Source organism: Scardinius erythrophthalmus (assembly GCF_964197995.2).
Source record: "Scardinius erythrophthalmus genome assembly, chromosome: 24".
Lineage (NCBI taxonomy): Eukaryota > Metazoa > Chordata > Actinopteri > Cypriniformes > Leuciscidae > Scardinius > Scardinius erythrophthalmus.
Window position 1 is genome coordinate 24,226,427 of NC_138244.1, and position 15,526 is coordinate 24,241,952.

At 38.6% G+C, this 15,526-nt stretch overlaps 1 protein-coding gene across 1 annotated transcript in view; it reads left to right on the top strand.

Annotated features, from left to right (window-relative positions):
* The window catches only part of spire2 (spire-type actin nucleation factor 2), a gene marked incomplete at its 5' end in the record, with an annotated part of 67,919 nt that overhangs the window by 39,356 nt on the left and 13,037 nt on the right, over positions 1-15,526 (top strand). Inside the window, 3 exons of the mRNA XM_081355760.1 lie at positions 1,908-2,028; positions 2,172-2,338; positions 2,580-2,802. Coding sequence (XP_081211886.1) covers positions 1,908-2,028; positions 2,172-2,338; positions 2,580-2,802 — 511 coding nt within the window. The remainder of the gene's footprint in view (positions 1-1,907; positions 2,029-2,171; positions 2,339-2,579; positions 2,803-15,526) is intronic.

The window sequence follows — 15,526 nt, forward strand, 5'->3', positions numbered from 1 at the left end:
ATTACTCCCATCTAGTGGTGAAACTGTATTTTGCATTCAAACGAATAATGCTCTCCAGCGCCTCACTTTTTCAAATGCGCGTTGCATCTACGGTAGCCGTTATGTACCAAAAAGCTATGACAGGATGTCTTATAATAGCACTTCGAGTTTTTCTTCGGTGAACAGGTTTGTTATTTAAAACAAACGGAAACTTGAAACAACGAAAAAAAGAATGTTACAGTATGAATTACTGACTGTGAAAAACATTACTATGGTAATTAGTAGTAATGCCTTCTTTACTCGTTATATTTTTTGAAGTACGTGCATTGTTAGATATCATCATCATCAGAGCCTTCTCTAACGTTACTTTACTCAGTAGCTGCTATTCATCAAAGAGCCTGTTTAACTTTTAACTATAAATGTTCTACTGTCTATATAATAAAGTACACTACCAATCAATGAAAAAAAAGCTTGTAATTAAGACCGTAACATTGACTTACCTGTCGAGAAGAAAGCAGGCAACTTCAGGGTCTCTTTGAAAGCTTTCTCCTGCATTAATCTCCGGTCACGTTTCCTTTTATGGTCTATTTTGGACTTTTTCGACGACGAGGAGTCCTTATCCTGTGACTCATATGTATGAATGAACGAACGGTGTATAAATAACCGTGCAGTGCATCCTTTTAAACTTACCGCGGCAGTGACAAGCGCCTCTCTCTGCTCCTCCGCTTCTGCTGGCTTCAGTCACGTGACGCTGGCTCTGAACGAAACGCGTTGTGGAAACGCGTTGGTCTAGTACTTTTTGTCCCTCTCTGCTATTATAGTTTTTCAAGATGGCGGAACTACATGGAAGCCTCCGTGGACTTACCCGTCCCATGTATATAAAGATAATAAATTCTTCATTTACGAGGATTAGTCTGATCATTGGCATAGGTATTTATACCCCATTGAGGGCATATTTATGAATAAAAATATTGATTTTAGATAATAAAATACCTAAAAAGCTACACATAGTCCCTTTAAGTTTCTCCATTGGCATTTTAAAAAAAAAACTTCTATAAAGAATTCTATTTCATGTACCAAACCAACCAGCTTCGAGATTTTTTTTAGTAATTTATAAGATTTACTTGTACTTGATGAGCTGCAATGAGCAAATGAATGTAATCAAATCAAAAACGTAAGTACAAAAGTACATGACTAAACGATTGACAATATGTCAGTATGGCAGGTGCAACATATTCACATAATATAAATGTAGAAGTAGTGAAGAGATATTATAAGACGACTTTATGTTATTTGCATTTCTTGACAGGAGTGAGACATTCTTGTGCTGTGATTTCCGTTTTCATGGTAACTGCGACTTATATGATTGATCTCTCTTCATGATTATGGGTAGTTCTGTTTTTAACTCTGAATTTTAAATGTTAATTTGGTCCCGTTTTATAGGTGTCTTTAACTACTATTTATGTATTAAAAATGTGATTAAATGCAGGTAGCTACTTTTAAATGTAAGTACAATGTAACAACATGTATTTATAAGTAATTTGCATAAAATGCTTTTTTTTAATGTAAGTACATAGTAGGTAGAGACACTTAAATATAACAACAAAATTTAAAGCATTTTTGCTTTTAGTTACGACAAGACAAACTACTTGTCAATGGAAATGTAGCACATTGTTCCAGGTTTGGACACGGTGTAAAACTTAGCAAGTTCCTAATTGTGTTTAGGATCTGTTGTGTTTGATTGTGAAAATGTCATCTTTCTCAAACATACTGTAGCAGTCTGCCTTTCCTTGAAAAGTCGATTTATATTAATTATCATAGCCAGTATTGCATTCACAGCTCTCTCTGAAGAAGAGAAAGAAAGAGTGGTTAAAACATCAGCAAAATGTATGTATGGTTTTGTTTGAAGACTTTCCTGACGTCCGCAGGTGTCTGAACGCTGCTTGCCTCCTGCCCCTCAGCGACCGCAGTCGCTCCATGATCGAGTCCTGGCTGAGATCAGACAGGATCACAAACTGAAACCTGTGGAGCCGCACAATTCAAAGAGATGTATGTTAATCTTGTATCACACCGGAACAATACAAGTTTTTAGAAACAGCATTCTTAACACTATCAGTCCTCCTTGACTTCTGTAGTTCTATTCAATTGTGCGTTACGTAGACCACTCACAGCAATGTTTTGTCACTCTTCAGCATTTGGCTCATTACCATGTCTGGCACACACCTGCCAATGTGACATCAAATCCACTTCCTGCATTGACCTGTCAGTCGCAGGAGCAGGGTACCGGCCACCGTCCCGCATACGTGTTCTTCTAAAAGCTCCAACACTGGCAGAAATGGAGGAGATGAATATATTTGAGGTAAGATATTTCAGTGCAGTCAGCATTTCTTTTATGATCTTGCTCTTTCCTTTGTGGCAACAATGGTCAAGGAGAAAATGTAGACTTTAAGACTTTAAGGAAGAGTTGCATACTTTAACCAGCATAATTCACATGATAATTCCAGAAGCCAGTTTGTTGGAAAACTCTGGTAGATCTCCCTGACTTAGTTTGTTTGAATTGTATTTTTAATTTAAATAATGCCTCTATGTTTTTTATGAAGGATGAAGAATCTCCAGATGGTGTGGATATGAGGCGGGTGGAGAGCTCTCCTACACCTCTGAAGAGAGATCGCTCCTTCTCTGAACACGACCTGGATGAGCTCAGAGGGGAAATGATGTCATCCCGCTCAGAATCACCTCAGCTCACAGGCGTTGGTTCCCTGAGAGGAGAGAGACCTCGATCACACACGCTGACGGGGGCCAGGCCACCACACATCTATCAAGGTCAGACCTGGATAAACATCTGTAAGACGTAAAAGTTGCTCAGCAAATTTAACTAATATATAATTATACTTTTCTGTCAAAAAAAAAAATGGTGTCAACATTAAACTTGAACACATACAGTACATTTACACTACAATTAATAATGCTTAAAAAACACAGTATTTATTTTATTTAAGGACCCCCTGTGGTAAAAATCAAGTTTTTAATGTTTATATGTCTATGTTGTGTTTTTAATATGTTTTAAAACAAACCATGTGCAAATTCATAACTCAACTGCATTGTTGAGTATTTTCTCCTTTAAAACAGCAGTGAACCAAAGACAGTTCCAAAACCGTGGTTTGAAATCGTTGGTATTTCTTATGTCACAAACGACCTTGTAACCAATCAGGTCAACGTAGTAGGTGAATTATGTATATAATGTATGTTACAATGTTATGATGAAATATATGCCTTTCTCCACTGATGTTCTTAGTAGTTCAAAGTGTTTCTAAGCATGTTGATTTTTAGAAGGCGGCTGTCTGACTCTGAGCTGAGGAATGCGAACATGGTTTGTGTAATATTAATTGTCATATTAATTACAGTTATGTGTCCGACATTGTAGAGAGCAATACATAAAATGCATTACCATTCTGATAGGCTACATCGACTTGTAGACAACCCTGTATAAGTGAGAGGCGGGGCTCATTTGCATATTCACAGATCCACATATACTAGATAAAGCGAGGGTTTCGAGTTACATTCAAGTTATTTTAAAGTCCCCATGAAATCAAAATTGACCCTATTTACTTTGTTAGCGCATATTACTAGTCTTGTGGTGAACAATTAATCCGTGCAAGAAAATATTTAAAACAAATTTTTTTACCATGGTAATCTTTAATCAAAATCTGAAAATGCCCCTCCCCTCTGCATTGGAGGACCTTCTCCGATGACGTAGGTTTGAGGAATTGGTTTGGGCAACGGGTCCGTGTACGTTTTGATAGTTTGTTTTCCAATTTGAAATGAAATAAGCAGAAACGAGAAAACGGCCCCTTTATTCGTTTTTTCGTTTTTTCAAAAAAAAACGAAAAAACGAGATTTCGGCTTGATTTTTAGTTTTTTAGTTCCCATGCAAAAAATTAATAAATGACTTCAAAATTCGTTTTCCACATGTGGGCGGCCTGACACGCCCCCTTCCGCCGATTGGTCAAGCAAATATGAGCATGTGACGTCATCAGTTGTCGCTCAGGTCAGGGTCTGTTCAACAAAATAATAGTCCTTTACTATGGCTACAGATTCTTAAACTGTATATAGGCTACAGGGCAGGTCCGGGCTTTCTTCTGTGCAACTTTACGCGTTTCACAGAAATCTTTACATCAGAAATATTAATTATTAGTCTGCCACCAGCCTGTTTTATTTAGCTGTGTGTGGTGAAGTTGCGCTTGACAGCGCCGAGCGGGAGAGGCTCACTGACCAGTGTCCAGTCAGCAGTCAGAACTTTTCTTTTAGACGCTCCGTTTTGCCACGGGATGGTGATTGCAAATACTGTAATGCCAATCGGCTGAGGGTGGCTACCGATGATGATGGTGAAATACATTTTTACTGAAACTGTAATCATATCCGCGACCCGTGAGAATGAGACAGATGATTGACAGGACGATAGCGGAGGAAATTAAAGGCGCAAGATAACTTCTGTTAACAAAAACATAAATAAAAAACTGTTTTAATATAAGTGACTTTGTCTTTGTTTTGTTGTTCTTGTTGTTTTTAGTCAAATAATTGTGAACCACAAACTGAGCCTTCGTTTTAAAGGGCAATTTCCAAATATATTTTATTTATTTGTTATAATATGGGTATTTTATAATACAGCATAAATAAAAACAAGCACATGTAATATGTATATGCCTATAGGCTAAACACCACAGTTTTTTGGTTTTGTTTGTGAACTTTTATCCCCAACCATATTTCTTCATGGGCTCCACGCCAGGGGTCACGCTCAGCACCCCATGGTACTATCTGTAGCCTATAATTAACAGTATGCTGACCCAGTTTATATGTAAAATCTTTGGTAGGCTATATGTAATCTATGTGTAATATCTAAAAACACTTTACAGTGTGATGGAAATAAACTTTTCTTAAAAGTGTCTTGTACAGTATATCACCACAGATTTATTGACACCCTTCTATCTGTGTTGTATACTGTAATAGACAATTGTCCTGCAGAATGATGAGGTTTTTTGTAAGAAAAACATTGCAAGCAAATGTCGAATTGTTTTTTGAAATTTAAATTAACAACGTAAGAGGCTTTAGGCTGTCTGATTAACTCTGTATGAACAAACACCCAGCTTTGCAGTATAGGTGGCACAGAAGCAGCATCTTTAGATTTACATTACATTACACTACATTACACACATTACACAGAACCTGCATTTAGATTTACATTACACACTGTCTAATGCAACTCAAAGGAGGCACTGTGAATTTGCATAGCGATTTCATTCTAAGAGGCTATTAAATGTGAAGTGACAACATGAAACACTACTTTCAAAATATAAAAAAGCACCAGTAGTTGGTGGCAAGTCAGCCTGATAATGATTAAATACCAATTTTATCCCCATCAGATCACTCAGTTTCTGATGCAGAAAAGTTAGTTCATGCGTTCATGACCTCGAGACTAGATTACTGTAATGGTTTATTAGCTGGTTGTCCTGCATCCTCAATAAACAAGCTACAGTTAGTCCAAAATGCAGCCGCTAGAGTTCTTGCTAGATCAAGAAAATATGATCATATAACACAGATTTTAATATCACTACATATACCTATAAAGTCCCGTATTGTATTGCTACTGACTTATAAAGCCCTAAACGGCTTAGCTCCAGTTTATTTAACGGATCTTCTATCGCCCTATAATCCATCGCGCTCTTTAAGATCACTAAATTGAAGGCTTTTGGTCATACCTAGGAGATCCAGATCCACCAAAGGAGGGAGAGCATTTTCACATTTAGCTCCAAAACTCTGGAATAGCCTTCCTGATACTGTTCGTTGCTCAGACTCGCTCTCCCAGTTTGAAACTAGATTAAAGACGCATCTCTTCAGCCAGGCATTCATATAATACTTTTAATCTTACAGTTAAATCCGACCTCTAGTTCATAAACGCCAGAGGAGAACTGGCCCCCGACTGAGCCTGGGTTCTCCCAAGGTTTTTTTTTCTCCATCAGGTCACCTGTCACCAGTTTTTCGGTTCCTTGCCACTGTTGCCTTTGGCTTGCTCAGTTGGGGATATTTTGGGGATATTTAATTTTAATTTTATCAATCAATGAATTCCATTAGAAACAAACCTTGTTAACTGTGAAGCTGCTTTGATACAATCTGTATTGTGAAAAGCGCTATACAAATACACTTGACTTGACTTGACTTGACAATTTACTCATTTAGGCTCACAATAAGCAGATTAATTATACCATGACATTTTATATATATATATATATATATATATATATATATATATATATATATATATATATATATATATATATATATATATATATATATATATATATATATATATATATATATATATATATATATATATATACTGGTGGATATAGATTTACTGGTGGAACCCAAATGAAAGTTCAGTCCTGGCTGTATAATCAAACAATAAAAACGAGAAACAATGCATGCCATCAAGAACATTCATTGATTCCACAGGAACTTGATCCAGTTTCCCCCATTTTTACTAATAACTACTTTGTGTTAATTCAGAGAACAGTAAGGCAAACTATTAAGCATGAACTCAAACAGGATCAATTAAGATTTTCAAAGCATTTTGGAACTCTTCTTGGTGGAAATTGACAGCACGTTTTCAGCTCATTCTGCAGGACAATTGTCTATTACAGTATACAGTATACAACACAGATAAAGGGTGTCAATAAATCTGTGGTGATATACAAGACGCTTTAAGAAAAGTTTATTTCCATCACACTGTAAAGTGTTTTTAGATATTACATATAGATTACCAAAGATTTTACATATAAACTGGGTCAGCATACTGTTAATTATAGGCTACAGATAGTACCATGGGGTGCTGAGCGTGACCCCTGGCGTGGAGCCCATGAAGAAATATGGTTGGGGATAAAAGTTCACACAAACAAAACCAAAAAACTGTGGTGTTTAGCCTATAGGCATACATATTACGTGTGCTTGTTTTTATTTATGCTGTATTATAAAATATTATAACAAATAAATATATTTGGAAATTGCCCTTTAAAACGAAGGCTCAGTTTGTGGTTCACAATTATTTGATTAAAAACAACAAAAACAATAAAACAAAGACAAAGTCACTTATATTAAACACTTTTTTATTTATGTTTTTGTTAACAGAAGTTATCTTGCGCCTTTAATTTCCTCCGCTATCGTCCTGTCAATCATCTGTCTCATTCTCACGGGTCGCGGATATGATTACAGTTTCAGTAAAAATGTATTTCACCATCATCATCGGTAGCCACCCTCAGCCGATTGGCATTACAGTATTTGCAATCCCCATCCCGTGGCAAAACGGAGCGTCTAAAAGAAAAGTTCTGACTGCTGATCTGAACATTGGTCAGTGAGCCTCTCCCGCTCGGCGCTGTCAAGCGCAACTTCACCACACACAGCTAAATAAAACAGGCTGGTGGCAGACTAATAATTAATATTTCTGATGTAAAGATTTTTGTGAAACGCGTAAAGTTGCACAGAAGAAAGCCCGGACCTGCCCTGTAGCCTATATACAGTTTAAGAATCTGTAGCCATAGTAAAGGACTATTATTTTGTTGAACAGACCCTGACCTGAGCGACAACTGATGACGTCACATGCTCATATTTGCTTGACCAATCGGCGGAAGGGGGCGTGTCAGGCCGCCCACATGTGGAAAACGAATTTTGAAGTCATTTATTAATTTTTTGCCTGTGAACTGAAAAACGAAAAATCAAGCCGAAATCTTGTTTTTTCTTTTTTTTTGAAAAAACGAAAAAACGAATAAAGGGGCCGTTTTCTCGTTTCTGCTTATTTCATTTCAAATTGGAAAACAAACTATCAAAACGTACACGGACCGCAACGCGTAACCACTCCCCTCAAACCGTTAGTCTGCTATGAGCAGAGATGGAGAGGAGGAGCGCTAGAGTAAAACCCTGCCCTCTGTTCAATATTCCGTTTCACTGGGAAATACGTCATTACACTGGAGAAAAGTCGTTTGCAACTTCCGGTTCACGGGGACTTTAAGGCAAGAATAAAAAAAATTCACACATGCTATTTTGATGATCAAAAATGAATTTTAAGTGATAAAATGATTGACTACAGGGGGACTTTAACTTAATAACAATATATTTACCATAAATGACATGCTGGTACTTTTGTGAACACTGATGTGTGATACGGCGTTCTCGCTGGTTCGCGTTTTTGAAGTTTGCGCAGACAATACTTTTTGCTTTTTACAGTGTAAATTACACACACCCTGTCACCATTCTGTTCAGTTTAGTTTCATTTTCATGGACATTCAGTTTGTCAATTCATTTGTCATGTGTCTTCTTTGTTCAGAATCCCACCACTCATTTGTCTCCTTTGTTACCGTTATCATTAGTTCATATGTGTCAGCTGTATATGATTAATTTGCTCGTTTTTGTTCCTTCACCTTCACTCCTTCACAAGTATTGTTTGTGTCTGCATGCTGTTTCGCATGTTGGCTGTTTAGATTATTCGGTAACACTTTATAATAACGTTCAGTTGTAAGTCATTTATAAGTGGTTAGTTAATGATGAACTAATCATTTACAGAACATTCATAAATGATTAGCAAGTGATAACTAACATTTTATGTATGTTTTGTAAATTCTGTTACAAGTCATTTACAAGTGATTAGTAAATGATTAACTAATTATTTACGAAACATGACTATGCATTCACAAATGATTAATAAGTGATATGTTCATTATTGTATGTATGTTTTGTAGATTCAGTTGTAAGTAATTTACAATTGATTAGTTAATGATTAACTAATCATGATTGACTAATCATTTACAAAACATGAATATGCATATCATAAATGTTTAATAAATAATGTTTTTTTGCATGAATGTAGCAATTAGAGGGTGCAGAAAGTGTTGTAAATGCCTTGAATACATGTACAGATCATTTGTAACAGGTAAGTGTAACACATTTACAAGTGATGAATAGTTTACGCTTTAGATTAGGGGATGCAGAAAGTGTTGTAAATTATTTATTCATGCATTTACACATCATCTATAACAGGTGTTGAACACTGCAGTGTTTACTGCAGTGTAAGTGCTGACTGGTGAGGGTATAGACAGCTGTCTTCTGTAGTGTAGTGTAGTGTAGTGTAGTGTGTACTGCAGTGTAAGTGCTGACTGGTGAGGGTATAGACAGCTGTCTTCTGTAGTGTAGTGTAGTGTAGTGTAGTGTGTACTGCAGTGTAAGTGCTGACTGGTGAGGGTATAGACAGCTGTCTTCTCTGAAACACATGGAGTCTTTAACTACTGTGCACCTGATGTGAGCAAAACATACAAAAAAATGTAACAATTTATTAAACATTTATGAAACGCATAGTCGTGTTTTGTAAATGATTAGTTAATCATTAACTAATCAATTGTAAATGACTTGTAACTAAATCTACAAAACATACATAAAATAATGAACATATCACTTATTAATCATTTATGATCGCATAGTCATGTTTCATAAATAATTAGTTAATCATTTACTAATCACTTGTAAATGACTTGTAACTAAATTTACAAAACATACATAAAATGTTAGTGTATCACTTGTTAATCATTTATGAATGTTTTGTAAATGATTAGTTCATTAATGACTTATTAATGACTTACAACTGAACATTATTATAAAGTGTTACCGAAAAGGGCGAATTTAGAAGCTGTAATCTTTATTTTATAAATGTATGTTTCAAATAAGTAACTAGATAAGAATGTTTGGGGTGTGAGTGTGTGCAGTTTACGTTTGTGGTAAGGTTCAGAGTGAGGCAAGAAAGAAGACAGGAGTCGGCTTACTGGGACTCGTAAAAACTTTAATTTTTACTTCTAGCACTCTTCAAAACAAAACTCGCCCAGCGCAGCCACATCAAATTAAATCAATAATCTTTTCACTGTTCGTCGGTTTAACTCAGCAGTTCCTCTCTGCTCCAGTCGTACTTGCGAGTCCCAGTTTGTGTCTCTCCCGTTCCTCATTTCCTGTTGTTTTTTTTATCCTGTCTCTCCACCCCAATTACTGAAACAAGAGACAGATGTTTATCATTTGACCTTAACCTACTTACTCGTCCTCTGGCTCTTTCTCCCGTTGCAGACCTCGCTAAATCACGCCCCCATTGCCACAACGCTGTAGAACAAAACGTCTAAGTACAGTCAAGTTATGTTGTCCACATACCTTATTTTACTCATAAACTGAAAAACCTCATTATAAAACCCTATAGGAAAATCTTGAAGATTAGTCTTCAGGGTTTTGACGTCATCCCTGCAACACTCTATTGCTATACTGTAGCTAGTTACTCCTCAAAAAATATGACCAAAATCTATTTAAATCTAGACAAAACGAAATGAAAATGTTAGGGAGGGATGATTTAGGAAGAGATCCAGTCAGAACTGATGTCCTGCGTGGTAGATGCACACATTTGAATTGTTGCGTGCTGATCTGCCCAGTGGGACATCATAGACTGTATAAAACAATGGACGTAGTGTCCGTTACGTCACCCGAAGGTTCCGGCCATCGCCATCTTGGAAGCGCGTCACTGTGCGCCACTCCAGGATAACCGAAAATAGACAAAAAGGCGGGATTAGCTGAGGTGACGTGACGCTAACAGACAGCAGACAAACGGCTAGTGACAGCAGCGGCAATCCACCTGTCACTTAAGTGGCCACGCCCTTAATTATGCAGAACTTTAAGGCTTAATATAATTTAAACCGATGACTTTTAAAAAAATTCACACCCCTCACAGTTGTCATGAAGGTCAAAATTAGCTATATGGACCAAAACCACTTTTTGCGCCAAGCTGCTCTTTTCTGCTGTAAAGTCGGGCATTTTAACATGGGGGTCTATGGGATTGACTTTCTTTTGCAGCCTGTCTCTATCGGCCAATCGATGAACTGCAGTTTAAGTCACTTCCGTGTTGGATTCAAGAGAGAGACCGGTAGGTTGCCACTTGGTCTCATAAAACATTAAAAAATATAAACATCTGGGAAAAACAGAAGACCAGAAATATGGATAAATCTGAAAAAGCGTGACGGCGTGAAAAGAGACCTTAATTCGGTTCGGTTTTCTTTGCGCACACATAAGCCGCCTCTCAGACAGTGCACGAATATTGAATTGAGGCGTCTTTTCGTGCTTGAACGGACAAATACACACAAAATTATGTCAAAATGTCAGTTTTGGCAAGAATTCATGTGAACACAGTCGGCTATGTCTTAATTGAGCGTAAATAGTTGGGAGAGTATCAGATGTGTATATGTTTTCATGACCCTGTTTTTATGCACATTTTGAAGTATTGCATCAGAAATGAGTGATGGAAACGGATTTTCAAATAAAAATCCCTTTTTATGAATGAAAGGTTTTACGTTCGCTTGAGGTGGTTTTTGATTTGTGCGAAAAAGAGTTTATGCGAATAATGGGAGATGGAAATGCATTTGCCTAATAAATTCTGACGTAGTGAACATTAAAAACACGTGACTAATCGATGTTTCCTCATGATGGGAATTCCGACTCTTTATAGTCCCTGCTCAATATGATAGTTTTACCTTACAAATGCTGCTTCGTTTGCGTGTGTTACTCATCTTGTTTTCTGACCCAATATTTAAGAATGATCTTTTCGCCACATTGCTCGACCACACACGCCATGCAGTGACTGAATGTTATATTAATGTGTAGCCTATACTGTATGTGCGTGCGACGAATCGCCGGTAATGTCATCACACACGATTGCCCTCCCCCCGGACAGCACGCCAAATACACCCAATAAACTTTACCCCCTCTAATTGTATGTGTGAACTCGTGAAACAATACAGGTGCACTAATATGCTTTAATTCATGCCTAACTGATGCACAGATAATCATGTGCATGACTCATGAAGAACTAAACCATTCATTAAATTAAGTTTTATGTAACAAAGTTCGGGAGGAGCACGTTCAGGTAATCAACCAATCAGCACAAGAGGAAGCCGGTATAAATATATCCTTCCCTCAACCTCTGTCCCATAGCATTTGGCTCTGCGCTTTTGATGTCTGAGATAGAGCTCTTCCCTTCTGATGATGATTCTTCTTCTTATTATTACTATAATCCTTCTCCAACCACCAACATCATCGAGCCTCCGTCCTCAAATCGGGGACACCGGCTCACATGAGCCACTCCACGCACACCAAGACGCAGAGGACTTCCCTCACCACCTCCGGCGAGAAATCCACCATCTCCCTCTTCATCTACCTAAATCTACCATTTTAGATTTGCGTCGAGTCATTTATCCCGCCGGTATAATAGCAACAGCGTCCGAGATCCACCCACAAAGTTACTTGCGTTTCGCGTTTGATACTTGCGTTTCAGATCGTTAAAATAGAGCCCATAGAATCTTTATTAGTTGCTGATGCAGTAATAATTAATTAATGGTTTAGTTCTTCATGAGTCAGACTCATACATTAACACATGATTATTAGTTAAGCATGAATTAATGCATATATTAGTGCATCCGTATTGTAAAGTGTTACCATGGATCGCCGCAATTCACAGAAACATCTAGTCTCCAGGCTGCGAAACGTGGCTTTGCAGTTATCATTTTGTGTCAATATGTTGAATTTTGGGGTAAAATCATACCCTATATATTGTATTTTTTTATATTGTATTGACAATTCTTCAATTCAATTTTTTACCATCTCATATTCTGCATAATTGGATGTTTTTAAATAAACACTGACCAAAATATACAAGTTCTAGGGCTGGATGATATGATGATATAACATTGATATTTAAGTGATCACATGGATTTAGACCTACCTATATTGTATTTATATAAAGTGTTCTCGGGCAAAGGAAACACGATTCCTGGCTGCATGTCAAAATGGGGACAAAATGAGGTCCTGTCCTATATTCTTTCTTGTTTGAGAAGCCTCTACACTCGACTCGGATAAGTCACAATTGGGAAGAAACAACAATCACAAATGTTTCATGCTGCATTTAAATCTGGATTGTAGAATTTTAAAATTTAAAGGAACACTCCGACTTTTTGGGAATTTAGCTTATTCACAGTATCCCCCAGAGTTAGATAAGTCCATACATACCTTTTTCATTTATGTGCGTTCTGTAAGTGTTATTTGACGCACCCACCGCTAGCCTAGCTTAGCACAAAGACTGGATGTAAACGGATAAGGTAGCATACTAATCCCAATAAGTGACAAAATAATGCAAACATTTTCCTATTTTCATGTTGTGATCTGTATAGTCACAGCGTGTACAAATAACAAGGCTATATGAGACAGAGACCATTTTTAATCGTATAAATACTGGGAACTATATTCTCACTAGGCGTAGGAGCACAGCTACTTGGGCGGAGTGATTAGCGCAGCACACGAGACGGCCTGTTGATGGTTCCGTAAACAAAACAAACGTGACTAACTAGCTAGTAGCGAACGTGACTCGTGATCATGGCTGACTTTGAGGAATTGTCAGAGGAATTTTACTGGGTATCAAACCAAGATCCAGAACCACAAAGTTTTGAGCCAGAATACACAGACGAGGAGTTACAAACTTTGGAAGCTGTAAGACAAGATGCCGAACAGTTTGCTGTCATGACGTCTAGTTTGTTTTCATTCATCACATGTGTTTCTTTGTCTGTGTTTGCCACTACTGATCTGTTACCATGGACACTAACACTAATCATCACAGCTGTTCGTCTTTTAGTTAATCATCACCGTGTATTTAAGTTCCTACCTTTGTTCTGTTCATTGTCCAGTATTGTTCGTGTTAACATGCTGTCTCGCATGTTGGCTGTCTATCCTTACTTAAATAAACCTTGTATTATATTCTCATCATCTTCATCTTCCAATGGATTGAGCGTTACAGAATACCGAACCAATTAAATTGGGATTACTCCATGAAATCCGCTGCAGTGGCTCAGAAGAGCCACAAATGTTTTATCTTTTCAGAGGAGTTTTGCAGTCTCGCTATCCCCTGCCCTTTTGATGATGTGACCCTGAAGTCACTGTTCTGGATCGGGGCAAATTATCATCACCCCGTTGACACCTCTGTACTGAACTGGCAAGAAGCTATCATCAGGTGTCTGGAGAGCGTCCATCCTCGATCCAGGACACAGCCAGATCCAACTTCTACTGAGGAAGAATCTTGTGAGCTCCCCGCAGACGGAGAGCTACCGCCCGCCACGACGCGTTAGCCAGAGCCCGAGGAGAAGAGGACAACGCTGACCCTCGCCCCGGAAGTGGAGCTCCACAGGGAGTCTGACCAGGGGTGTGAGCCCGCTACATCAGCAGACGAGGGAGTAGTGACAGCGGAAAATGATAGACTGGCTGATAGACTTCAATAAGGAAGAATTGACCCCCACCCTACCACCTATCACTTTTTCTGGACAGCACTAAGGACTGAATGAACTATGATCTCTTCACTTCATCGATCTGCATGGACTGTGTTATCCTTACCGTGGTTCTGTCAAGTTTTGTGGCACCGCAAAGCTCAGCCAGTCCTCCAGCCTCGCCGCTGCCGCCGGTCTACAGCCCTGTGCCGTCTCCGGGGAGTCCCTGTGACGTTGAGCCGCAGGTCGTGCATACCCCTGCTGCACCAGTTCGAGAGGATCCTGTGGCTCCGCCTCCGGCCTCTGATCTCTTCGCTCCATCTCGGCCTGATGACCTATGGGCTTCGCTGTGGCTCCTCCCACCTTCGGCTCCTCCCACCTTCGGCTCCACCGGAGACTCTCGTCCTGCTGGCTCCCCCTTGGTCAGTCACCACTCTATTTCCACCACGGACTTGCAGGCCATCCGCTACCAAGTCAAGTCAAGTCAAGTCATCTTCATTTATATAGCGCTTTTAACAACGTAGATTGTTTCAAAGCAGCTTCACAGAGATAAGCGTATAATTTAAGGTAACAGATATTGTTTTGGCTTTATAGCAGAGTTAAGTTATTTTCCATCTAAAGTTAGTTTTGATTGATTTGCTTCCGTCGCAACGATAATTTGTTATTAAATTAGGGGCCGCTAAGACGACACCATTCCCTCTACACAGGCTTTAAACGCGAACCTGTGAGAAACGCTGATGGCGTTCACATGCGCATTTAGAATGGGTTCTATAGTTATGTGCGTTTGAAAATACGCAGGTTTGGAATTCCCTACAAGCCAAGCCTAAACAAGTACTTGTCGTTTCTTATAAATTTTGATAAAGAATTTTATTTTATTTTGTTGATTTGGGGTAGGAACGCGAAACGAAATTTTCCCGACAACGCCTTATCTGTATAGTGGTAGTGGGATCCTCCATAGGGAGAGACTAGTTGGCACTTCAGCACTGCGTTGTCATCGGTCCAGGCGAAGGTCCTTCGTCAGATCTGGATACGGCCTGGATCCGGCAGGCTGCAGGAAAACCTCGGGATAAACACAGACACTAAAATTAGCGTAGATGCCATTCTTCTCATGATGTAACGAGTACATCAGGATTTATGGGAAGTGTTCCCGGTTCCGGCTGACCTAATCTATGCAG